Raw genomic sequence first — 27,604 nt, 5'->3', positions numbered from 1 at the left:
AAATTTGTTGGAAAATATCATGTGGTCCAAACTTGTCTGATCTCAGAGGATCTTTCCTCCTTGGAACCCTCAGTTCTTTCTTCTTTTTAATTGATTCACAACCTTGTGTTAGTTTCAGGTATACAGCTGAGTGATTGAGTTTTTTATCTATATGTATGTATTTAAATATTTTCAGATTCTTTTTTCATTATAGGTTATTTCAAGATATTAAATATAGTTCCCTGTGCTACACAGTAAATCTTTATTGTTTATCTGTTTTCTATATGGTGGTGTGTATCTGTTAATGCCACACTCCTAATTTATCCCTCCCCCACTTACCCCTTTGGTAACCATAAATTTGTTACGTCTGTGACTCTCTGTTTTTTAAATAGATTCATTTGTGTTATTCACATATAAGTGATATAATATTTGTCTTTGTCTGACTCTGTCTCACTTGGTATGATATTATCTAGGTCTATTCACATGGACGGAGGAGCCTGGTAGGCTGTAGTCCATGGGGTCGCTAAGAGTCGGGCACGACTGAGCGATTTCACTTTCACTTTTCACTTTCATGCATTGGAGAAGAAAATGACAACCCACTCCAGTATCTTGCCTGGAGAATCCCAGGGACAGAGGAGCCTAGTGGGCTGCCATCTATGGGGTCGCACAGAGTTGGACACGACTGAAGCGACTTAGCAGCAGCAGCAGCAGCATTCATGTTGCAAATGGCGATATTTCATTTTTTTAGTGGCTGAGTAATATTCTGGTGTATGTGTGTGTATCACATCTTCTTAAACCAACTGTCTGTTGCTAGGCACTTGGCTATTATAAATAGAGCTGCAGTGAACATTGAGGCACATGTATCTTTTCAAATTAGAGTTTTCCTCTTTTCTAGATATATGCCCAGGAGTAGCTCTAGGTTTAGTTTTTTTAAGGGGCCTCCACACTGTCTTCCATACTGGTTACACTAATTTACATTCCCACCAGCAGTGTAGGAGGATTCCCTTTTCTCCACATCCTCTCCAGCATTTGTTATTTGTGGGCTTTTGGATGATGGCCATTCTGACCAGTGTGAGGTGGTCCGTCATTGTAGTTTTCATTTGCATTTCTCTAATAATTAGCAATGTTAAGCCTCTTTTCATGTGCCTGTAGGCCATCTGTATGTCATCTTTGGAGAGAAATGTCTGTTTAGGTCTTCTGCGCATTTTTTGATTTTTATTTTTTTTTATGTTAATCGTATGAGCTGTTTGTTGATCGTATGAACAAAATATGTTTGCATATTTTGGAAGGTAACCCGTTGTTGTTGGTCACATTGCTCGCAAATATTTTCTCTCATTCCTTAGACTGTTTTTTTGTCTTCGTTTAGAGTTGAAATCCTCAGTTCTCATATTAGCTCTGAAGCCAGTTTTGCTGTTCAGTTTCTCTGCAGTTCACCTTCAGCAAGACTGCCTGGCTGTTAGGGTGATTAAATGGCAAACCCATTGCTTCAGGTGCAGATTAGGACAGGTTAAGGCATGAGAGGTTGCGAACTACTTAAATGTTTGAAAAGAGCTATTGTGGGGACCCTCTCGAGAGCTCCTTGATCATACTTAATCATATGGTCCTTCTCCCTGAGAAAGACAGACATCATGGGGTACTTGGCTGCATGCAGGCCCCTGGGCCCAGCACCAAGAGGGCTCTGTGATTTCTTTTTAAGCTTCACAGGCCCTATTAGGGGAGACTTCTTGTGATGTGACTTGGCTTTGCAAGATGTTAATGGTCACAAGCATTTGCTGTAGTATACCAAGGCAAAGTGGCTATTAACACTCTTTGTCCTCCAATTCTGAGTCCTACAGGCTTGAGATGAGGGTGCCTTTCAAGGTGACTGTGGGAACTTCTGGGGTGCCTGAGAAAGAGTGCCACGCTGGGCCCCCCCTAAGCTTTCCATGGCCAGACTCTGAAGTGAAGCTTTCTCTCAGGCAGCTCAATGGGGAGCTGGGGGTGAAACACCGAGAGCTGTGATCTCCATTCTTTGGTGCTTTTGTGCTGAGGGAGACTGAGAACGTGACCCTCTTTTACAGTCCCAGAGTGGAATGTTCCATGATCTGGATTTAATAACCCAGGAAATGACACATCCTTCACTGAAAGGCTGCTATGCACTGGGAGAAGTATGTGCCTGGGGAGTATTTTTAGTATGGCCTTGGCCGTTATTCTTTCATTCGTGTCTTCTATCTTCTCTCATGCTTCCCGCCTGCCCCCTCCTTCCAATCCGAAACAATTAAATCTCTACTGTCTGGACGCTGTGCAAGCCTGTCCTCCAGGCCCTGTCCCCTCCTGTTGCAGACTTTTTGGCTACAGTGGCCTCTGAGTCTTTATCACCAGTCTCCTTCCAGATTTTCGCAGCAGAGAGGGGCCCAGCTTCTGCTCCATCCAAACTCTTTGAGGATGAATCCAGAAACAGTGGAAATACTGGCAGCCCCTGGCAGAGGAAATGCCCTCTGCATAGGTCTCTGCTTACTGGTCTATTCCAAGAGAGGCCAGTTGTGCTTATCAGGAAGGAAGAGTCTTGTGCAAACCCAGCAGCCACTGGGTCTTGTTGCCTGCTCCGTCAGCAGAAGTCGCAAGTGCTCACCCCCTCCACTGTTTAGTCTGTGAAATTCACTGAGGTTCCAGAATTGGCTCACTTCATACTTTGCATCTGAGGTCATCACTGATTCCCTGGGGTGCACTCTGAGTTTCTTTGTCGCATGCACTTCAAAATAGCCTGGTGTGTGTGTCTTATAGGATTTCCCAGAGCCACATCTCCATCAGACAAGAACATAGGCGCCTTGCCATTTCCAAATTAACCTGGTAAGGCATATGAAAGGTACCATCTGCCGCCTGTCCTCTCAGCACACACACACACACAAGATTGAGTGGGAGGGCCTCTGGGTCAGTTAGCTTAACAGTCATTTATTGACTGCCTACTGTGTACCAAGGGTGGAGGAAATTCTGCTCTGTTCAAAAGAAAACTTTCACCTGCCCTCTGACCTCTTTCCACTGAGTTTAGGGGCTGTGGTCATTTTCTGGTGATTTGGGCCTAGATTTCAATGTATATATATGATGCCACTTGATACTTTCTTAAAGGTGCAAGCTTGATAGAGGGACCTGAGCTTGAATTCTAGCTCTGCCTCTTGCTAGCTGTTGGGACCTTGGGTAAACCACACAACCTCTAAAACTGTTTCTTCATCTATAAAGCAGATAATACAACTACCTGACCACCAGATTATTGAGAAGTTTCAATGAGATGTGCAAAAAATATCCACCATGGGGCCTGGCCTCTGGTGGTGCTCTATAAATGCTACTTACTATAGATTTCAGCATGGATGAAGTGCTCCATACCCATTACTTCCAAGTACTAGGAGCTCTGTAGAGTGGAAGCATGAAGACAAATGTCATGGAGAAGATTTCGCTGTAACTTACTGTATGCTTCAATATTTCCCAGCACTGTAGCTTAAGTTCAGCCAACCAGCACAGTTGATTACCTTTCTGATAGAGTTGTAGCCTCTTTGTGGAATAATCATTTGGGCTCCCCCAGGTAGTAAAATGGTAAAGAACTCAATGCAGGAGACTTAAGAGACATGGGTTTGATCCCTGAGTTGGGAAGATCCTCTGGAGGAGGGCATGGCAACCCACTTCAGTATTCTTGCCTGGACAATCCCATGGACAGGAGCCTGGCGGGCTATAGTCCATTGTATCACAAAGAAAGGACTTAGCATGCAGGCAACCAACATAGTAGCCCCAAGATACTAGTTTTTCCTAATTGTGTTCTCAGGCAATCCCCCCATAAACTCATGAGGCAGATTTCTAAACCAGTATAGTAGAAATAAGGGAGTACATTCATTGTTCTTTGTTCCAGTGATTCCAGAGGGACTATAGTAGCCCTGACTCATTGGAACTGGGTCAGAAGAAAATCTCCTTCATGAAGGTGGCTGTCTGTTCCTCTAACTAAACTTGTCCATGGCCCACAGACTGGGCTCTGAGCTCTGGATAGTCCACCCTCTTCTCCTGGTGGCCATAATTACTCATCTCATTAGGTCCAGCATCTAGGCCTTTGAAGACTAGAACTTAGGGAGCCTTCTGGCCAGGATCCCCTTTCAAAAATGATTCCATTGGGTTTCTCAGAATTACATGTTTGGTGAACATTGGGGTAACCAGGTTGGGGCATCTCAGACACGAAGAATCTGAGTTAGCCTGCATCCTCACCACCTATGTAAAAATCACATACTAAAATCTCTACATCATTTCCAGTTAGTGTTTAACCTTCATCATTTGGAGAAAATTTTTCTTATACTTAACTTTTTATTTTGTAGTAATTATAGATGCACACTGCAGTTATAGAAAGCAAAACAGAGAGATCCTCTGTACCCTTTAGCCAGTTTCCATCATTGGTAACATCCTGAAAGTTAGAATGTTGGGGTTAGTCACATCAGTGAAGCTCAAAGAATGAACATGCTCTGTGGTCTCAGGGAAGGGCAAAATTTACGTAGAAGAGACTCATCAGCTGGTCACTTGCCCAGGCTGCAACTGGGGGAAGGAAGCCACCACCCCTGCCCATCCACGGCTCCTGGTCTCTGCCCTTGTCTGTCTTCCTCCCACCCACAGGGAACTGTGGGAGCCTCCCATCCCCGGGTGGGTGATGGGCCACCTGGATGAGTGGTTTTAACCAAGTTGGGAGTAGAAGTTTAGTTTCCCCACTCTCTCTGTGTTGATACTGGAGGTTACTGGGGGCTGTTCATTGTTGCTGGAGTGGGAGTTGTGGGTACCCACATGGCCTCCAGATACTCATAGCGGGTGAGTGGTGGCCTATTCACTGCTGGGTGGTAGTGAAAGTCAAGGCTGCCCACTAGGCTGTCTTCATTCAGCTGGGTAGGGATGACATACAGGCTTCCTACTGGTCATTCTCCAGTATCCCAGTGGGGTGGTTGGTGCATCTCATTTCAGCCCAGTGAGGGTGGAAGTCTAGACTCTGCACTGACCTTTTTTTTCTTCCTCCATTTGTCTGGAAAAAAGTAGTTATTGTTTCCGAGTCTTGCACCATCCTGGCTGTCGCCTTCTCCATCATTTTGTTGGAGAGGGCACGCTTTTCTGGAGACTTGTCTTATCTGAGTTTGTTGCCCTTTCTGGGTTGCTGCCTTATTTAGATCCACATCTGAAATATATGAAGCAAAAAGGAAACCCTGGAGACTCATCACTGTCACTCCTTGGGTCCCAGGGTTTCTGCTTGGCCTGCCTTCTCCTGTCCCTCTTCTGCATCTTATGTTCATCTTATATTTGATGCCCAGGTGTTTAGATGTACTTAGCGGAAAGAATAGGGACACTTATGCCTACTTCCATCTTCCCCAGTGGGAAAATGATTTTTATTTTTTATTTATTTATTTTTAAAGATTTTTTTTTTTTAATGTGGACCACTTTTTTAAGTCTTTAGTGAATTTTGTTACAAAAATTCTGTTTTATGTTTTGTTTTTTTGGCCAAGGCATGTGGGATTGTAGTTTACTGACCAGGAATGGAACCTGCACCCCCTGAATTGGAAAGCGCAGTCTTAACCACTGGACTTCCAGGGATGTCCTGGAAAATTATTTTTATGAAGAGAATATCTTCTTTTTCTGGATGCATCTTATAATTCAAGTTGTCTCTCTTTTTGTCTCAAATATGTCACACAAAAAGGCAGTTTTAGTGTGGAACCAAAGTTGACTTACTATGTGAGAAAAATGATGCCATTAAGGTTATAGCAGCAGTGGGATTTTTTCTTATGGCTTTTTTGTTTTAGTTGAGATTTATATACAGATTATTAAGTTGTGCTGCAGGTGATGGTGCAAAAAAAAAAAAAAAAATTGACAGTCTTTTATGTCCACTCTGGTCACTTTGCTATTTTGGTGGAGTAGACTCTCTTCCCAAGGTTACTGTCCCATAACCATAGGTGTGCTTTTTCTCTGTTCTCCTTGACTTTCCGACTTTCATCCCAGCTCCTCTTTTGACTGGAACAGGCTTGTGTATTCTCTTAAGGTCTGCAGGCTTAGCCTCTGAAATCCTTCTCTTGAGACAAACTCAAAGGGAGTTTTTTCCTCATGTTCAAAAAACCACTGGCCTTAAACACCCGGCTATGTCAGCTACTTCATCAGGCAGAGAGTGCCTGGCTTGGGCTATTGCTGGGGAGACAGGTCCTGTGGTCAGGGCCTAAGAGACTGGAAGAAAGTATTAAACACTGAGGGAACTGGTGGTATACATTCAGCATCAAGTCTGACAGGGAGAAACAAGAATCGGGAAATACGAAGAGTGTAATGGATAGTTACTCTGAAGGAGTTAAATTGATTAAATTCTTGTATTTGGTTTTTAAAATTGTAAAGACTGAGTTTAGAAGACTGCGCTTTTAGTGACCCACCCTCAGAAGTTTTTCTCCTGGTAACTCTAGTCATATACCTAATATTTTTTGAAAACTTATCACTTTAGAATTCTTCCTTTCAATGCTGTTACTATATGTACAGAATGAGAATGCTTTTTTTTAGGACTCCATTACTCATGCATATTTTTGTCCTAGAATTTTTTTTTTTAAGATATGGTGATGTCATTTGTCCATATCTGATAGTGTAATGTCTTAAGACTTGGGTCTTAGGATTTTATTTTTGAATGAGGCAAACCATAGCTTCAAATGAGGCGATGGATATTGAAAGTGCTTTATAAATTGTCAGGTGGTAGAAAGATATTGTCATTATTTAAGAAGAAACACTAAGTTGTTTTCTTTTTTTTAATCACAGAGATATTTTCCAAGACAGTTTGCTGGAAGAATATGTGATGACCTTGTAATTTGGGGTCTGTCATTTTTAGCGGTCCCTTGGTGGCTTCCAGACATAACAACATACGCCAAAGAAGGGGAAAAATTCTCCCCAAGAACATTCCACGGTCTGATCTTGATTTTAAAATAGTTCTAAGTGTAACAGAAAAAAAACGTTTGTCAAAATAACATAATTCATTTAGTACAGGGCCAGCTCAGAACTCAAGACCCAAAGAAGGAGTCTGGCGTATAACTCAAATGATAAGGCTGAAAAGTTGGGCCAGAGGAAGACCATGGCTCTTGGTGACTGTCAGTCCTGAGGGTGGCCCATCACCTGCCTGGGGAGATGGAAGAGAGAGACAAGTGCCGGGGCCACCTACTGTGGACGGACGGAGGTGGTGGCCACCCCCTCCCACGCCCACGGCCAGCACAGGTGGCCCGCCGCTGATGCGTCTCTGTCCATTACATGCTGATGCGTCTCTGTCCATTACATGCTGATGCGTCTCTCTCCATTACATGCTGATGCGTCTCTGTCCATTACATGCTGATGCGTCTCTCTCCTACATGCTGATGCGTCTCTGTCCATTACATGCTGATGCGTCTCTCTCCGTTACATGCTGATGCGTCTCTCTCCTACATGCTGACCTTCCCTGAGAGCAGCAGAGCGGTTGTCACTCTTGGAGGGCTCTGTCCTCAACTGTGAGAACCTGGCTGTGTAGTCAAAGCAAAAACCCCGAATTTCACTGACGTGAGTGACCTTGTGACTTGAGGCACATTTAAAATGGAATGTAAACTGATTATACAATGGGTGGGTTATAAATTGCATCACCATCTGGTATTTCCTCTTTGGCTCCCCCAGGCACACTGTCCCTCTTCCCCAGCGGGTGGCGGCTTCTGAAAAAGCAGCCGAGGCTCAGAGGCTGCAGGTGATCAGGACCCAGGAACCTGGTTTGCCCATTTCCCTGGCACAGCCTTGGGGGGCGTTCCCTGTGACCCCACAGGAGCAGAGACAGGGTGCAGTGAGGAGGAGAGAGGGACTTGATCTACTTCCCTAACGCCTGTCAAACTCTGGCCCTGTGCCAGGCACTGATTGAGGGCAGGACCCACAATGATGGAAAAGACAGGCCATAGCCCAGCCCTCGTGGGGCTTGCTTTGCAGGGAAAGATAGACAATAAAGAAATAAGTATAATTCATGGTAAAAGAGTTAGAAACATGTGGAGAAAGATGGAGCAGAGCAAGGGGAGAAGTGATGTGAATGAGGTGGAGTGTTTTAAGCTGAGGGTCGGGGACCCCTCTGAGGAGGGACATCCGAGCAGAGACGTGAGTGAAGCATGGAGGCCGTGGGGCTGTGTGGGGAGCGAATATTCCAGGCAGAAGGAGCAGGATGTGCAAAGGCCCTGAGGCTGGTGTGTCCCAGAAACCCCATGAAGGCTTGTCTGCCTGGAGTGAGCAGGGGGTACCAAGCAATGTGCTTGGAGAGGGGAGCAGAGCCACATCTTTTATGGCCTTTGTACTTTTTGTAGCAAATATTTACTCCAAAGAAGATGAATTTGGTTAAGCTTGTGTTTTTGTTATTAAAACTGTAAATATTTGGTTCTGAGTCAGATGAGAACACTTTGAGCCACATCACGACACAGTCTGATTCTTATGTTTAAAATCTCTCTCTGGCCTCCGGTCGGAGGAAAGACAGTTCCAGGGGCTGAGTGGCAGCCAGGGGACAAGTTAGAAAGCTGGTCAGCTGGGCTGTTAATGGATAGCATGGCTAGAGCAGGCAGTGGAGGGGGTGGGACTCAGGACAGACTTCAGAGGTAAAGCTCACTGGAGTCTGCCTCCCTTTCACTCTCCGCCCTCCCTCAGACCAGGCAGCAGCAGTGCCTCCCCTGGAAAACGGGCTCTGGAGGAAAGAGGCCCCAACTTTGCCTGTCTCATCCTGTCATGGGGAGCCCAGAGGGACAAGGGGAGGTGTGGGCAGCAAGGCCTGGTTTGCCCTGTCCCTAGGCTTGAGCTGAGGCCTCTGTCACCCCCCCGCCCCCATCTCCTTTACACAGAGCAGCACTGTATTGTTTACAGAGTACTTACCTAGAGATTGCCTTAGTGAAGTCAAGTCAGACAAAGGCTTATATCATGTGATATCACTTACATGTGAATCTAAAAAAAAAAAAAATGGTACAAATGAACTTATTTACAAAACAGAAACTGAATCATAGGTGTAGAAAACAAACTTATAGTTACCAGAGGGAAAAGGCAGGGGTTTGTGGGTGGGAGAAAGGATAAATTGGGAGATCGAGGTTGATATATATGCACTACTGTAAATAAAATAATAACTGATAAGGACTTACTGTATAGCACAGGGAACTTTACTCAATACTCTGTAATGGCCTAGATGGGAAAACAATCTAAAAAAGACTGGATATATGTATATGTACAATTGATTCACTCTATACCTGAAATTAACACAACATTCTTAATCAACTGTACTCCAATAAAAAAAAACAAAGTACTTATTTTCTCATCCTTGCCACCCCTGTGAACTGGACAAGGCATATACTGTTACCTCTGTATGGTAGGTGAAGAGACCAGAGCTCCTTGCCATGAGAATGAGGAGAGTTTATAGAGATAGAGAGAGCACTTTGATATCATCAGGAAACACTGATTTCTGCTCTGGGGAAAGAATGAGGCCTGGACTAAGGGGACTCAGCTGAGTTTTCAGTGCTCAGTTGTGGTTGACATTTTCCCTCTTCTAAATTTTCTTTCGACATAATGTTGTTTATATAATTTTGAAAGAAGCACAGCATTCCTGTTCCATGGGATTAGGCCAAAGAGTAGTTGAATCACCCACTCTAGCCTCTTACTGACTTGAAGCAGCAACCAGCCCTGCCTACAGACACCTCACCGTATCATCAGGGGGGTCCGTGGCTGCATTAGGAGCTGGCTTCATCCATTGGGATAGTTTCTCTTCACTCTTTGACACAGGGGTGTCTTCTCTTGGGAGGGGGTGCCTGGTGGATTCCCCCCCCCCCCCCAACTCCTGACGTGTCCTAATGAACTTGCAAACATTCTTTACAGCTTAGACCATTCTCAGCTCCCAAGCGGACTCGTCATCGATAAAGAATCTGAAGTTTACAAGATGCTTCAGGAGAAACAGGAGTTAAATGAGCCTCCGAAACAGTCCACTTCGTTCCTGGTTTTGCAGGAAATCCTGGAGTCTGAGGAGAAAGGTAATCAGCTGTGTGTGTGGTCAGAAGCTGTTGTCTGAGGCCTGGGCTGAGGGGTAGTCGTTGCTGAAACACAGGTGAACACAGCCTGAGGGGTGGAGAGAGCACTGTGTGCTTTGGAAGGCTGTCCTCTTAAATGCTAAAAGCTCTTTCAAAAAAAAGAGGGGGACTGAATGAGCTCTCAGCCACACTTGCTTAGCTGTTTCCTGTCGCAGGCACTGAGGGAGACTGAAGGCGGGGGTGAACTTGACGGTTGTGGCGTTCTGTGGGGGTGTCCGCTGGCCACTAGTTTCGTTTGAGCCCACATACCGCGCTTCTGTGGTGGTTGGCACGTGTGAGTGGGCGAAGGTCATGGGCTGTGACAGCAGAGTGAATGAATCAGCAGCACAGGGAAGCCAGGCTCTGGGCTTCACTTTGGGGCCATGCTCTTGTTCTTGCTCTAGGGTGGACGGCCTCTTCAAAGTCCGAGGGCCCCCGGTGTGGCAACATACCCCGGAATTGACCTTAGGCAACCCTTTGAACCTTTCTAGACTTGTTTGCTCATCTGTCAATCGGGGATAAAAATCCTTTCCTCTTAAGATTGGTGTGACGATCAAATTACACAAAACACCCAGAGTTGTGACTGGCGCACACAGTAGGTGCTTCATAACTGTGACGATGTTTGAAACCTCATCAAGAGGTTCCAGGCCAGCCTTGGCTTGTCCACACGTGAGATCTGAAGCTCGAGGCACCCAGGGCTACCTGTTTGGCTCTGCAAGTCTCAGGATATGGTCTTTGCCCTGTATACATCAGACACTGTTTGTTTCTTATGATAATTTTCAAGCGGATGGCAGCAAGCTGTCTCAGCTTTGTAGCAACAACAGTGAGAAATTCCTGGCAGACGGGTGTGCTGTAGAAGGGAGGCTTTTCCTCCTTCTCAAAAAGGTGACCTGTGAGCCACAGCTCTCAGGCTCATCCACCTCCCAGGTGGTCATTCATAAGCTCCTCTGATTCTCTGTCAACCTAGCTACCAGTGACGTCTGGAGAGTTGGGGTTTGCAGCCCTCCACACACTGCACTGTCCTTTTCCCTGAGGCTTACTGGAGTCCTGCCTTCTCTTGCTCTCTTGCTCCCAGTGTGCCTGCTTGTGAAGAGAGAGTTGGTACTTCTGGGAGGGACATGTAGTGGTTCTGTGAGATCCACTTCAGCCAGGCTCCAGAGGGGCTGGCTCTTTGCCCAGGGCAGCCAGTGAGGGTCAGAACTGAGCTGCCTCTGGAAGAGTCCCCTTCCTCCTGAAAGTCCCCAATTGCAGAGTCGGCTCCCCAGGAGTCCTTCCTGAGCCGAAAGTCCCCTGCTGAACACACCCAGCACCCAGGCTTCCTCCCCACTTTGGTGGGTTCCTTAAAGAAATTGGCAGTTTAGAGGCACAGGAAGTTAGGAAAATACTTCTTTTATGCTGCTGCTGCTGCTAAGTCGCTTCAGTCGTGTCCAACACTGTGCGACTCCATAGACGGCTCCCCACCAGGCTCCCCCGCCCCTGGGATTCTCCAGGCAAGAACACTGGAGTGGGTTGCCATTTCCTTCTCCAGTGCATGAAAGTGAAAAGTGAAAGTGAAGTCGCTCAGTCGTGTCCAACTCTTCGCAACCCCATGGACTGCAGCCTACCAGGCTCCTCGTCCAAGGGATTTTCCAGGCAAGAGTACTGGAATTGGTTGCCATTGCTTTCTCCTTTCTTTTATGCTAGAAGGATATTATCCCTGCCAACAATATCCCCCTTTGCTTGGAGTACCTGTGCAGTTTGGAAGGAATGAGTCATATACTCTATATTAAGTTCCAGTCTTAGACCAACTGACCGAAGTCTCGGGGTCCAACCCTAGAGGATGATGATTTTTCAAAATGTGAGAAATCACAACTCTATTCTGAATAAATGGGTGTAAAATCCTTTAAGAAAGGAAATATCAATCTGTTCCAACCCAAAGTAGAACGTATACCTTTCAGGGCTCAGCTCGCTGAATGCCCTCAGGTCACAGAGGTCACAGAGAAGGACCTGAAGCCCAGGATCACTGAACTGTCCTGAGGTGGCAGTTCCCTGCTCATCAATATCTAGACCCCTTGCATCCTATATTCTGTCTGCCAAGCCAGTGGTCTCCATTCTCAAGGCTACCTCCTGGTGCTAGTTGGCAGCTAGTGCTCCAGCCATCATGTCTACTTCCAGGCACCAGGAAGGCTAACCGAGGAATCCATCTTCCAGATGAACCAGCTTTCTTTTTCCCAGAAGTCCCATATGACTATTCCATTTATATTTTGACCAGAATTTAGTCACATGGCCCTATCTAGTTGTAAGAGAGTTTGAGAATTATAGTTTTTCTCCCCTGGGTTGGATGACTGGATATCTTCTTATGCCAAATAAAATAAAAATTTTGCTAAAAATGAAAAGGGAGATAGATCTTGTGGTCTCTCCTTTATCTCTTAATATGCACTTGCATTAAATTTTCACAAAAGAAATAGCATAAGTTCCAGTCCAGACATCTACCACATGCAGAAGGCTCTCAAGTGAGGGAGCTCAAATGCCTGTTTTCATTTGAGAGATAATGATCAAAGCTCAGGGCAGTGGCTGGTGCATGGTAAAAGCACTCGGTGAGGGTTGCTGTCATTCGAGAAGGCCTGTGGCTCATGAAGCAGCCTGCACCACCAGCACTGGGGTCCAGTCTCTGCCCGTGACTCACCACGAGACCTTGAGGGAGTGGCTCGTCTCTCTAAGTCCTAGTCTCTGCACATGTCCAGTGAGGCTAATAATGGCTACTTCACAGGTGGTTTAAAGCCTGGAGGGAAATGACATGTGCAAAGTGCCAGGCACACAGTCAGTGAGGCCCCGGTGGGAGGTTTGGCTCTAGCGGGTGAAAAAAGTGAAAGTGTTAGTTGCTCAGTCGTGTCCGCATGGACTATAACCCACCAGGCTCCTCTGTCCATGGAATTCTCTGGGCAAGAATACTGGAGTGAGTTGCCATTCCCTCCTCCAGGGCATCTTCCCGATCCAGGAATTGAACCTGGGTCTCCTGCATTGAAGGCAGATTCCTTATCATCTGAGCCATGAGGCTGCAGCAGGGCTTGGTGATAATTCTCCAGACTCAATGTGGGTCTTCTCATTTGGGGTGAAATTTAGCATCTGGACTGGGAGAAAGGGTCCAGGATTCCTCATACTTCCTCTTGCTCTAGGTCAAACTCTAAAATTTGCAGGGAGAAGGAGTCTTTTTTTTTTTTTTTTTTTCCAATTGTGATTTCAATATATCTAATACAGGACTTCCCAGGTGCACTCAGCTGGAGGCTTGCTCAGAAGGTATCTAGGCTCATTTTGGCAGGTCCCCAGGGTTTCAGGACACTCCTTAGGTGATCTGTGGTTCAGATCATGGAGGACCACCAGGTGTGAGGTTAAGGACCGTGAATTTGATTCTGTAAGCAGTATGGAGCCCTTGAGTGTTGTTGAACAATGAAGTGGACAGAAAAAAGATGTGGAATTTTCTTTGCATTTGCAGTGTTGGCTGACTAGGTAAGAGAAGAAAATCAAGCCAGCAGGTGGTGCTGCAGGGCTGTATAAGCTGCAGCGAGGTCAGCATCAGGCAGCCCACAGCCTCCTCTACTCACACTTTGCCCAGCTCCATCAGTTCACTTCTCTCTGTTCCAAAAAGAGATGTGGGTTCTCCTACCAAGTGGGGCTCATGTGTCATGTTACTTCTCTCCTCCTGCACTTCCTACCTTTGCTGGTAATTTTTCTGTGAAAAACAGTCCATCACATAAGAGACCTGACCTCATATAGGTTTGGCTCCCTTAGAACTACCGATTTTCTGACCAAGCTTTCCAGGTATGCAAAGATGCCATTTCCTTGTCTTCACAGCAGGTAGACAGCCCAGCTGGTTCCAGCCAGAAAGTGAAGGAGCTTGTTTGGGACACTCAGAGTCATGAGGCTTCCCAGCCAGGCCCCTCTGAGATCCCTTCAGGCAGGGCCAGATTTAGGATAAGGTGAGGGAGGCATTTGCTTTGGGTTCAGAATTTAAGTTGGTACCCCAAAACTTGATAATCAAGACAGAAATAATACTTGAGTGCAATATTTTATAATAAAATTAATGCAAAAAAAAAAAAAAAAGATTCTATAATAAACAAAGCTGGGACTGTGACCAAGGAAGGGAGAAAAGTTTGGAAAGGCAAGGTGATACCTTGGGCCGTGCATGTTGCATGCTAAATTGCTTCAGTCATGTTTGACTCTTTGCGACCCTATGGACTGTAGCCCACCATTCTTTTCTGCTAAGCCTGTGGTAGGCTCTGTGGAGTATTGAAAAAATATATGAAACAGAGCTCTGGTGGTCCAGTAATTTGTAGTCCAGACAGAGATGTGTAAATAGCTGACAAACATAACAATACTTAACTGGGCCAACATCACAGGAAAAAAAAAAAGTGATGTGGAAACAGCCAGCCAAATATATAGCAATAATAGTAGCTTACCATTATTATTCACGGCTACCTACATAGGTGATGAACTGGGCTGTAGGCAGAGCTCTGGAAACTAGGAGCTGGTTTTTCATGCAGAAAGCTGACTGCAGGAAGGCTGCTACTGTCTGCTCTGCAGCAGGTGGTTTTTATCTGACTTCTAGCATTCTGTACTATAATGATTTTGTTGTCCTTGTAATGTGGGTTTCTTTTGGCCTCTGACTACACTGCCATTTGATTATCAGGTGTTTTAAATTTTTTCCATCTATGTAAAGTATTTTTAAGTCCCATATCAATGTGTTTGCATGTATTTAATCAGCATGTAATGTAATTTGTTTTGAGGGCTGACCATATATGCCAGGGAGGGCTACATGTGTCTTTTTCAACCATTTTGTTCCACCCTGAAGGGGAAACTTTCTCCTATTTTATAGAAAAGGAAACTGTGGACCAGAGAAATTAAGTAAGGATTGCCCAGGATCACACAGCAGTCAAGTCTGTTTGATTCTGGTGCCCATGACCTTGCTGGAACATACATATAAGTGACTCTGAAAGAGCTAAATGATGCTTATACAATCCTGCCCTTCCTGGCTAACCCAAATGTTTTCCTCCTTTTAGGGGATCCCAACAAGCCCTCAGGATTCAGAAGTGTTAAGGCTCCAGTCACCAAAGTGGCTGCTTCAATTGGAAATGCCCAGAAGCTGCCCATGTGTGACAAATGTGGCACTGGCATTGTGTGAGTATCTGCCTTCCCCAGGCATCAGTGGCCCCGCAGGTTGTGTAAACCATGAAAATGTGGAAAGTGCTGCATGTTGCCCATTGTGGGCGTGATGGAGAAAAACTCCTGCCTGGAAAATGGAGCAGAGAGGCGAGGTTGGTCCTGTGTCCCAGAGCCAGGTGGTGAAGGCTTTCCTTGGCTGTGAAACCCTTAGGGTATGAACATGTAAAACCAGAAAAAGCAGGGCTGCTCTGTTGAAGTGGGAGGGACTTCCGGAATTCTTCAGGGGGAATGTCTCTGGCCTCCAGGCAGGAGAAGCCCCTTTATGACTAGAGGCCAATGAGGAGGCTCTGATCTGCCCTTGGAAAGGAGCCCTTGGGAGGACCTCCAGCCTGTCACCTTCTCGTCACTAATGGAGCACCTCTTCTCCCCACTCCTGCAGCGGCGTGTTCGTGAAGCTGCGGGAACGTCACCGCCACCCCGAGTGTTACGTGTGCACCGACTGTGGCACCAACCTGAAACAGAAGGGCCATTTCTTCGTGGAGGATCAGATCTACTGTGAAAAGCATGCCCGGGAACGGGTCACTCCACCTGAGGGCTATGACGTGATCACGGTGTTCCCCAAGTGAGCGGGCAGCTTCCCGCCCAGCACTGCTCTCCATGCAGCCCCTGCTGCATTTTGTCCTCTGAAAGCTCTGGCCTCTCTCTTCTTCCGAGTTCTTGCTTACTTTGGTTTTGTCGCTGCTCATTCAGCATCATGTCCCCCTTTGCTAATGACTCAGGCTGGCTGTGTGATGCCTGCTTTTATAATTAATGGGAAATGGCCTTGTTTGGTTTCCCTTTGCCAGCGTCACTGTGTCTTCTCTTTCCCTTCATTCATCTCTGCTGCAAATGGACATCAGCCAAATTCAAACCAAACTGAATTTAGTATGTCTGATGATGATTTCATTTTTACTCAATAAATTAATAGACTTAAAGGCAGTGTGGTGTCTCTTTACCATGTGACCAAGTGTCCTCTTTCTTATCTCAAGCCAGATGAGATTTCTGAGGCCTTTCCTCTTGTTTTGGGGTTTCCACTCCTTTGAGATGTGCAGGCCTTTTCCTCCAGGTGTGAGAACATTGGCATTTGAAACAGCCATGTTCTTTTTTTGGCCCTGCCACAGAGCATTCAGGATCTTAGTTCCCAACCAGGGATGGGATCCAGGTCTTTGGCAGTGAGAGCATGGAGTCCTAACCACAGGACCACCAGGGAAATCCCAACAGCCATATTCCTTTATTTCTTTGCAGCCTACTCCAAATTATTCTCTGATGCTAATATAAGATAGTTGTATTGTAACAGAATATTTTCTTTACATCTGGCTGTTTTGGGACTTACCTGAAGAAATGAATGCTTTCCAAATGGCCTTAAAATACTCCCTAGTAAGTCCCTCCCCAGGCTGGTTTGCTGCCTTTACAGCCTCTCCTTTATGAAGGGAAGTAAACTCAGAAAGGTGGCCAGCAGCCCTAAACCTGCAGATTGCTCAGGGAAGTAGCAAATGCATTCTCCTCAAAGAAGAGACGGGGAACCCTGGGTGTTAAGGAGCCTTGCATCAGAGATCTGAGGTTCAGTTCAGTTCAGTCGCTCAGTTGTGTCCGACTCTTTGCGACCCCATGGACTGCAGCACACCAGGCTTCCCTGTCCATCACCAACTCCCTAAGCTTGCTCAAACTCATGTCCATCAAGTTGGTGATGCCATACAATCATCTCATCCTCTGTCATCCCCTTCTCCCACCTTCAATCTTTCCCAGCATCAGTTCAGTTCAGTCGCTCAGTTGTGTCCGACTCTTTGCGACCCCATGAATCGCAGCACGCCAGGCCTCCCTGTCCATCACCAACTCCCGGAGTCCACCCAATCTCATGTCCACTGAGTTGGTGATGCCATCCAACCATCTCATCCTCTGTCATCCCCTTCTCCTCCTGCCCTCAATCTTTCCCAGCATCAGGGTCTTTTCAAATGAGTCAGCTCTTCGCATCAGGTGGCCAAAGTATTGGAGTTTCAGCTTCAACATCAGTCCTTCCAATGAATGTTCAGGACTGATTCCCTTTAGGATTGACTGGTTGGATCTCCTTGCAGTCCAAGGGACCCTGAAGAGTTTTCTCCAACACCACAGTTCGAAAGCATCAGTTTTTCGGCGCTCAGCTTTCTTTATGGTCCAACTCTCACATCCATACATGACCACTGGAAAAACCATAGTTGAGGTTACCAAAGGTCATCTCTTGGTGACTAACCACTTGTGGAGTCATTTGCTCAAACAATGGCACTCTCATCACTCTAGAGACTGATTTGTTAAGAGATGGACCGGTCATTCCACCAACCCTACTCTGAAAGAGAAAATCGTCTGCCTTTAGTATTCACCACCATGGGTAATAGCTGATGTTTTTTGTGGATGATGTCCTTTATGGACTAGCTTTCCAAGAGTAAGGATTCTAATTAGATGGTAGTGCTAGGATTTAACTTTGCAGTTCTCTGAAACTTGGACGCACCAGGGACAGTTTAGACATAAGTAGTTCTAGTCTATAAGACCTGAAGCAAAACTTTCAGGCAGAAAACTATTTTGAAGTTCTTGATTTTTCTTTTCTGTTTGCAGTTAGTTCTTACTTTGGGCTTCCGATGTGGCGTTAGTGATAAAGAATCCACCTGCCAATGCTGGAGACACAAAAGACATGGGTTTAATCTCTGGGTTGGGAAGATCACATAGTGGAGGAAATGGCAATTCACTCCAGTATTCTTGCCTGGAAAATTCCATGGACAGAGGGGCCTGGTGGGCTACAGTCCATGGGGTGGAAAAGAGTCAGACACTGCTGGGCACAATTGTTACTTTAAACTCTCTTCTATTAAGTTTGTAAAAGGCAAGATGATTGAAAGTTCTTAATTTGGGCAAATCTACACAGAATGAAAGCTCTGTGAACCACAGCAAGTTTGATGGATTTACAAATACAGTAACAATTGTGATTTGGGTTTATTGATTGGAAAAGGATGAATGGGTATTACACTCTTAGAACTTTTTCCAGTTCTTTTCCTCAGATAATGTGCCAACTGTCTGACACTTGTTTAATGACAGTATTATTCTTAGGAGGGGATCTGAGGTGCAGGGTGCCTCCCTTCCAGTGGAGGCCAGATCCTGAGAGTGTCAAGTGACCACTGTGGCCACTATCTACAGCCTCCAAGGCTAATTAACTTCCCAAGAAAATGAAACAGGGTGCCAGCTTTACTGTCCTCAGTACAAGTTGTTTTATGGCCAAGAACTCCTCTTTTCCTGCAGCCATTGGTTTATAGAATTATTTTAGCCAAGAGTAATTTTAAGGTTTGGCCTGTTGTCCTTGCCTACCATGTTCATGTGATTTTATTTCTTCTGTCATGCTTAATCTAAAATGAGGGCAAAAATAGAAGGAATGTATTGGAATATCTCTAATATTCCATCATTCCTTAAATGCTATGCCTTTCGACAACTTCCTGAAGAGGAAAAACAGAGTCACAGACTTTGATGAAGTGATTCCCTCTGATTTGCAACATTCTTCTACTTCTTGATTTAGTTAGTTAACATCAGTGGTCGTCCAGGACAAAGCCTCCTCCGGACAGGCTTCTCTGCTGGTTCACCACGCCTAGGATCTGATGTGCCCACGTATCCAGGGCACACCTCAAGGGCACACATCACATGTGATTCATCACATAATCAGTCTTCTGAAAGGAATGAAGCCCGCATAGGAGCTATTCTGTCTTTATCAGTTTTGTCAACTGAGCAGGGAGATAGTCCACCAATATTTGGTGAACAAATCAGTAAATGTATGCTTCATCCTTGTCCAAAGTACAGTGCAAGCTACATATGTGATTTAAAACTCTCTAATAACCATAATGAAAAAGGAAAAGGTAGAACCAATAAATCAATTTTAATAATACATTGTTTTGGGCTTCCCTGGTGGTCCAGTGGTTAGTAATCCGCTTTGCATTGCAAAGGACACAGATTCGATCCCTGGTCCGGGAAGGTCCCACATGCCTCGGATTAACTAAGCCCAGTGTGCCACACCTACTGAGCCTGTGTGCTCTAGCTACTGAAGCCTCCTCAATGAGAAACCCCCACACTGCAACCAAGAGTAGCCCCTGCGAGCCACAACTAGAGAAAATCTGAGTGCAGAAACAAGGACCCACAACAGCCTAAATAAATAAATAATACATTGTATTTAGTACCATATATCCAAAGTGTTATTTTAATCTATGCCACTTGCCACATTTCAAATACTCAATAGGCACATGCAGCTACTGGCTACCTTTGCTAGACCACACAACCTGCACCTTCCTTAAAACAAGACATCTTGGATTTCTGTTTTGCTTCTAGGTATCATGTTTTTCCTTGTTCTCATATGTCCCAGATCTCTTCTAATTGCCTTGCACTCTGGCTTCTCAATTCTGCCCATTCTCCACTGCTATTTTGAAAGCATCCTGTTGTTTTCTCCAGTCAAACCCTATGTCAACTTATAAGTACACAACTTGAGAGCTGTGAGCTTAAGCTTTATTCAGAGTCTTAGTGAGGACTACTGCCCAGGAAACAGTCAATCAGTAGCTCTGAGTAAGCTGCTCCAAAGAGGTAAGGGAGAAGTTAGTATATATGTGAATTTTATGACTGGGAAATACAAGTAGTAAGCATACATCTTGGTAAAAGATCACTGCTAATCATGAAGAACAGACATCTCAAGTTAGTGATTTCAGTACTTTTCTACATATGTGAAGATGCAAGAATCTGGAGTCCTTGAACTTCTTCCCAGGACATGCATTTAATTATCTAGAGGCCAAAGCACAGAGTGCCTCATCCTGTTTTTCTCATCGTGAATTCCCTTCAGGGTACACTGTTGGTAGGTAACTGCAGTGGGTTATGATTTAACCCACTAGTTTAACTGGGTGATGAGTGATGCTCTTTGTTCTTTTTGGTTCACTTCCCACTTTGGGTCATAAATTTGACCAAGGTGTGGGAGGCATTTCATGACCAATTTGTCCCATGGGCTAGGAAGACTCATTCCTAGGATAAGAATTCCATTGATTGGCTATTCATATGCTATATTGAATTAGGCCCTGTTATCCTATAGAGTCTCTGTATCATCTATCTTACTAGACTGTTGTGATCCAAGAAATGTTTCTCCCATGTTGCTTTTCCCCATATTTAGAGTTCAGTTCAGTTGCTCAGTTGTGTCCAACTCTTTGCAGCCCCATGGACTGCAGCATGCCAGGCCTCCCTTTCATCACCAACTTCTAGAGCTTGCTCAAACTCATAATATTTAGAATTACACTATTACAATTAATTTTACAGAGAGTTATATATGTGACAAATTGCCTCAAGATATTTAGCCATTGCTAATTTAGTCAGAGACCTGGTTACATGATGGTAATGCAAGAAACAAGAATCCTATAAAATAGGCAGGATATAAGTAATAGCATTAGTAAGACTATAGTACAGCAGTGAGACAAAGCATAAACAGTTTAAAAACAACAAAGAGAAAAATTTAGAACAATGATTAGTATAACTGGTTGCAATCTGGTTACTAGTAAGCCAACGCGTTCAGAAGGGCCCACTGAAGAAGCCAAATTCTGGATAAATCAGGTAGAGAGAAAAAGATAAACGTTTCATCTTTGTTTACATAGGTATACTTTAGTCAGGAAGGAGTAAAAAGAGGAAAGAGAAAGACAGGGAGGGAGGAAGGGAGAGGGAAAGGGAAAAAAGGAAGAAAGAAGGAAAGAGATTCCACTTGAAAAACTTAAAATCAATATTTAATTTTGCAAAAGCAAAAATGGAAACTGGACCTCAATGGAAGGTAGCTTTAATGTGCTACAAGGGTATAATAATAAACCTAAGAATTGTACACAAGCAAAAATATCTTTAGGGACTTCCCTGGTGGCCCAGGGGTTAAGACTCTGCCCTTCCATTGCAAGGGATGTGGGTTCAATCCCCGGTTGGGAAACTAAGATCCCACATGCTGTGTGTCATGGCCAAAATATAAAAATTAACAAAATAGGAATAATAAAATATTAAAAAAAATATATTTTAGAAATGAAATCATTTAGAGAAAGACAAAACTAGGGATTTCTCTTGTGATCCAGTGGCTAAGAGTCTGAACTTCCAGTGCAGGGGGCCCTAGTTCAGTTCCTGGTTAGGGAACTAGATCCCACATGCCTCACCTCAGAGTTCGCATGCCACAATGAGGATCAAAGATCCCAAGTGCCATTCTAAGACACAGCCTGGCCAAATAAATAATAACAGATTTGTTATTAGCAAAACAAACTAAAGGGTGATAGTAAATATTTTTTAAGATGGGAGAAAATCCCAGATAACATAGTAGAGAAGCAGGAATAAAATTAAATATGTGGGGGGTAACTCTAAACTAAAAAAAATGTATAACAGTGGTAATATGTGATAGAATTTAAATATGTATGTATATTAGACTTAGGCATATAAGAGGAAAGGTTTCCTCATATCTGGAGAACAAATATTAAAAGCCAGTACTATTTTGGACAAAAAGTCATGAAACTTAAAATCATATTCACCAATTTATTCAGTCCCATTTAATTAATTCGTGTTGATCTTGATCTCTTGTTAGGAGTTTCTGAAACCATCAGTTTTCCTCTAGAAGTCTGTAATTTCTTACCCATTTCAGTGGTATGATCTAAAAGTTATCAGAAACTTGTAAAAAGAAAAGTCCTTTCTATGAACCTTCTTGAAGATCTTCATTTTTGTAAAATAGAGTGATATTAATGTCAAAGACTTAAAATGGCATGGTTAAGGACCTGATTACAATTCAATTGACAAAGAAGTTTGGTTATTTATGCAACATATAACATATTAAGATAATAACTAAAATTATGACATAGCATTATGCCAGGACATATCCAATTTTAGGAATTTCATATAATTTCTAGAACATTTATATTAATATATAACCTAAGAAGTTTTATCATCACTCATTTGACAATTCTTCCCATGTAATTCAACATGCCAAATAAGCCTAGTTAATCTCTCTCTGAGATGTTTCAGGGAAATTCTGGAGCATCCCAAATTTAGCTAAAGATCAAAAGAATCAAAATCAGAGTTTGATTTCAGAAAGTTTGTCAAGGGTGTCAACAAATTTTAAAATACTTAGTCAGATAGGATTGTAAATCACTATGAAACAATACTTGTTTACTTAACCAATGTGGCAAAAAGTAATTTCAAAGGCCAATACAGAAAGTTGCAACAGATTATGTAAAAGGATAAAGAAACTTTACAATCTGTAATCAAAAGTAGATCAATAGTCTAAGAAAACTTTGCTCTCTTAACAGAGAAAAACAAAAACGTAGGTTTTGCATCATCTTGCATTTACCATTAAAACTCATTCACAAAAAAAAGCTCATTCACTTAGATTTATTTCAATCTTAGCCAGCCTTGACCACATATAAAATTCCTTTCTAAAGATTCTTTTTTTTTTTTTCCCCCTCACAGACCTTCTACAGCTTTCTATTTCCCTATTAGTTCATTCCTTATTTTCTTTTCCATTTAGAAATAACAAACTTTAGGATAAATTACCTTTCTTTCCCTTAACAAAATGCATCTCCATTCTTTGTATCTTTAAAAAAAAAAAAACTTCCTTGGATAAGAAGGTGCTTTCTTTATTAATTTAGTAGTTTTAATTACATATACTAACTAGAGTTTTTAACCTTTTGAACAAAGAGCATTGCCCACCGTTCCTATACTACAAGGATCAAGCCGTTAGCCACTTCAATTGCTGACCTACAAGTACACCCTGAAAGGGATTCAGGATGAAGTAGTCTGTGTTTTGGATATATGGGTCCCTAGATAATTAAGGTGTGTAATCTAAGGAAGAATTTCAAAGACCCCAGAGTCTGGCATTTTCCCATATACACATAGATAAGTGCTAAAAACATTAACTTGATATCTGTTCTTTTTTTTTTTTTTTAATATATATTGTATATTTGACTACATATATTTCCCAACCAAGATATTCATATGTATTAATACGTTGGCTCCTCTTTCACCTCTTCAGAGAAGTTCCTCAGAGCTATCTGAGAGTCTGTCTTCCAGGCTCTAATCTTCAGTAAGACACTGAATAATGCTTAATTCATAGCTCTTACATTGTTTTTGTTTTTGTTTTTCTCAGTTGAAATCTTTAAATACCTTAATTTCTAGTGAAAATTAAGAAGTAAGCAATTATGGACTGCCTTTACATTAGCTTTCTGTAGAACTGAAAACATAAATGCTATTTATAATTTTTAAAAAGTCATGTGCTTTCTTATAGAAAAATTTTCAGTGCAGCACTGAACATATTTATTAATAATCCAAAATATCTTTAGGTTTTCTGAAAAGAAGCCTATGTTTAGTAGTTAATGTTTCAATATCTTATTTAATTTTGGAATAATCTAGATATTCAATAAATGTTCATTGTTTAATTTAGCAAAACTCTTGATGAAATAAAATTCATATTTTAAGGCAAGACCAGAAAACTTTAAACATAACTTTTTTCTCCACCCCTTTAGACTTCCTTCGTCCCTCCTTTGTGCATTGTCCATCTGTATTACGCATCAACCAGACCTTCCAATGGCAGAAATACCTCAGAGCTATCTTTAGGATAAATTACCTTTCTTTCCCTTAACAAAATGCATCTCCATTCTTTGTATCTTAAAAAAAAAAAAAAAAACTTCCTTGGATAAGAAGGTGCTTTCTTTATTAATTTAGTAGTTTTAATTACATATACTTAATACTTGCTCAACCTTAAAGACACATTTTTTTTCCTTTTGGAACCAGCCATGTAACTCCTTAGAAGGTGTGCACTTCCTCTGTCCTGAAAGTGGTCAGGGCAACACATCACTCACCTTGTACATGAGGATATCTTTGGTGAAATTTATGGACAATGCCAATGTATCATTTCCCTTAAAGAGAATGATTAGTACTGAAAGCACTGGGTCAGATGATCTGGACGTATGCTGGGCTGCACCTAATGGAAGATCTCAGCTTAAATTCTTACTTATGAATGTCACTAGCTATATTATTTGTATTCTGCCTTATTTTACAGATTATTGTTTCTTGCATTACCAAATGTGTGACTGAGCTTCTGATAAAAATCATGATGGCTAGGTGACTTGAAACGATTGACCAAATATACAATCCTATAAGATCGATGGCTGTAAGTGTGTAACTTTAGATAGGGCTTTCTGGGTGGCTCAGTGGTAAAGAATCTGCCTGCTGACGCAGGAAACTTGGGTTTGATCCCTGGATTGGAAAGATCCCCTAGAGAAGAAAATGGCAACCCACTCCAGTATTCTTGCCTGGGAAATCCTATGGACAGAGGAGCCTGGAGGGCTACAGTCTATGGGGTCACAAAAGAGTCAGACACAACTTAGCAATGAAACAACGGCAACAACAACTCTAGATAGGGGAAGAAGCAACAAGAGGGAACCATTTTCTGGACCATAACAGGATAGTAAGATAGGCAGTCCAGAGGCTTTTGGCTACTGTTAACAGAGCCTAGTCAGTTCGGTAATAAATAGCACAGTGAGCAGCCTATCAACAAACTCCTCACCTAACCTGGGAATGAACATTCCTAGTAAATGTCTCCCAAACCTTCGTAGAAATTAAGACCAAAAGAGATGGGTTGTAAAATAATGTTGTTCACTGTTCAGTTCAACAAATCAAGTCATAAGCCGCTGCAGTCACAGACCCACAACACATTCTGAAAGGAATTCCAGGTGAAGATCAGGATAAGGCACTTTGTGCTCTGGGAAAACTGACAGAACCTGCCCTCAGACACACATTTCCAGCAGAAAATTTTATGAACTCAGTTTTTTTGCATCTCCTCATACTTAGAAGAGCACTAAAACCATTAATCAAGATATCTGTTCCTTGTGAATAGCAGAAAACTTCTACCAAGACGTGTGCTTGATTGCCTATACCCCTTTGCCACAATCATGCATATACTGGTCTCCCCTCTTACCTCTTTGGATCAGTCCTGAGAGCTCTAGGAAAGACTGTTACCTGGGTTATAATCCTCATGTTTGCTTGAGTAAAATTTCCATTTCTTTCTTAGATTGACCACTGATTAAGTTTTTCATCAACACTCTAAAGTTTCAAGTTACAAAAAAGGTTTGGAGAAACTAGTTTTTTCTTAATTTATTTTTTTTTAAATTGAAGGATAATTGCTTTACAATATTGCATTGGTTTCTGCCATACATCAACATGAATCAGCCATAGGTGTACCTATGTCCTCTCCCTCTTTAAGTAGGCATACCATAAAACATAACTATTCTTAAAGAGTTCAACTAAAAAGTCCCATCCCATTTATATTTATTTGTTCTCAACAATTATGTTTTGATTACCCATGAAAACTTTGTGATACAACATTGTAAATCAACTCTATTTCAGTTGAAAAAAAAATAGAAGAGAGAAAGGGGGAGAAAACTCAGACTATCAATGCCAATAAACAGCCTCTGCAAATGGAAAAACAAACCAAAACAAAGAAAATTCGTGAAACATTAAACAGGGTCAACCATCATCCCAAGCTGTTAATTGTTGTAACAGAGATAACACAACTTACTTAACTAGTAAACCCAGGTAGAATAAACATTTTATTTTTAATTTGATAACTCTATAGCCGTGTCTATTTAAATCAATAACTTTAAATTTGCTTTTCTTTACTAGAGATTAATCTTAGGTCATGTGAACTTGAAAAACAATTGGTTAGCTTTTACTACGTTTAGAAATATAATTCATAAGTGCTTACATTTAAGCCGGTTAATTAGAGCTCTGTCAGTTAGATTTTCCATGAGGGAGTCTTTTCAGCAGTTTGAACTTTTAAAATGCCCTCTCCTCTCCCTTGCCTATCCCCCTACCTCCAACCCCAGGCTTTTTTGTTTACGTTACCTGATTATATTAACTAGGCTCAGGTTCTTGTGGGCTGTATTTACATCTCTGATTTGTAGAGATTTGCAGGACGAATATAGTTGCTTTTAATTCTTGAAAGAACTGAACTACTGGACTTCAGTGGTGGTCCGGTGGTTAGTGGACATGGTCCACTGGTCCGGGAAGATTTCACAGGCTGCAGAGCAACTAAGCCGGTGCACCACAGCTACTGAAGCCCACCTGCCCTAGAGCCCATGCTCGGCAACAAGAGAAGCCGCCACAATGAGATGCTCAAGCACTCCAACTAGGGAAAGCCTGTGCGCAACAAAGAAGACCCAGAACAGCCATTAAAAAAAAAAAAAAAAAAAAAAAAAAAAAAAGAACTGGACTGCCCCCCAAATGACATCAAAAGATTGATCTGCTCAACTACATTGTCTTTAATTTGCTTCTTTCTATCAGCAGGAAGATCTCTGACTAAAATGGAAGTAAAACGATTTCTATGTTCTAGAACTTCAGAGTTCAGTGTATCATGCCTTCAAAAAGTTTGAACAAGGCATTTAATAAAGGCCTTCTCTACTGAGCACACAAATCAAACCCAGACAAATTTATACTAGGAGTAAAAGTCTCTGTTATTGCTTCTAATAGCCCCTGAATATTAGCCCCTGTTTGTTACTTCACACTGGCCTTAGGTAACTCTATTGCTCCCCTTCAGTATTTTTAATTAACACTCCCTGAAGGGCATATTTGTATGCCCTGTTTTATAATGCCATGTTTTATAAGGCAGGGGAAGCAATTCCCAGTGAGACATAAGGTCTGTCTTCACAATGAAGTGAAAGTTGAAGTGAAAGTTGCTCAGTTGTGTCCGATTCTTTGCGACCCCACGGACTGTATAGTCCATGGAATTCTCCAGGCCAGAATACTGGAGTGGGTAGCCTTTCCCTTCTCCAGGGGATCTTCCCAACCCAGGGATCAAACCCAGGTCTCCCGCATTGCAGGCGGATTCTTTACCAGCTGAGCCACAAGGGAAGCCCAATCATCTTAACATAAAGCCTGTTCAAATACACCAATTTTCTTATAAGCTTCATATCTCAGTTCCATCAGCTCTTAGACCTTTAACTTTAGTCTCCATGAGGATCCCATCAAAAGTCTTGGTCTTAAAAGGAGTTCAAGAAACTTTTCCTTTCTATCCCCCATTTTATCCACTCCTATATAAACGGCTTTGTGGGGTCGAGTCAAGGGACCCAGGCTCTTCAATCTTTAACTTGATTAATTGGTCTAAATAACTGTTGTCCCAAGCAATTGTTGTTAGCCTTCTCAGTGTAATTTTTTCTTCCTTCTCAGTGTAATTTTTTCCTCTTCCAGCTTTTAAAATTTCTCCAAACTGGGGTAAATAAAGAGGACTTGCTTGGGCCCTTTAATGTTGGGGGGACGATTGGAGGGGGCTCATTTGACCTATCCAACCTTAGATAGTGTTGTATCAAAGCCTTTATTTTAATCCCAGATCAGATCAGTCGCCCAGTCGTGTCCGA

The 27,604-nt window shown here is 42.9% G+C and overlaps 1 protein-coding gene and 1 long non-coding RNA gene across 2 annotated transcripts in view; one reads left to right on the top strand and one right to left on the bottom strand.

Moving 5' to 3' along the window:
* The window catches only part of PDLIM1 (PDZ and LIM domain 1), a 40,311-nt gene extending 24,173 nt beyond the window's left edge, over positions 1–16,138 (top strand). The window contains exons 5-7 of the mRNA XM_006067832.4: positions 9,838–9,989; positions 15,062–15,179; positions 15,604–16,138. Of these exons, the coding sequence (XP_006067894.1) occupies positions 9,838–9,989; positions 15,062–15,179; positions 15,604–15,790 (457 nt within the window). The 3' untranslated portion in view covers positions 15,791–16,138. The remainder of the gene's footprint in view (positions 1–9,837; positions 9,990–15,061; positions 15,180–15,603) is intronic.
* On the bottom strand, positions 6,730–26,031 carry LOC123331457. The gene is made up of 3 exons (XR_006548113.2): positions 25,957–26,031; positions 8,851–8,919; positions 6,730–7,481 (listed from the first exon to the last, which is right to left on the bottom strand). It is a non-coding gene; the product is annotated as an uncharacterized LOC123331457 (long non-coding RNA).
* Between the last annotated feature and the right edge of the window lie 1,573 nt (positions 26,032–27,604).

Source organism: Bubalus bubalis, chromosome 23, assembly GCF_019923935.1.
Source record: "Bubalus bubalis isolate 160015118507 breed Murrah chromosome 23, NDDB_SH_1, whole genome shotgun sequence".
NCBI classification, from domain to species: Eukaryota; Metazoa; Chordata; class Mammalia; order Artiodactyla; family Bovidae; genus Bubalus; species Bubalus bubalis.
The sequence above is the reverse complement of the archived record's forward strand: the minus strand, read 5'-3'. Positions and strand labels throughout refer to the sequence as shown.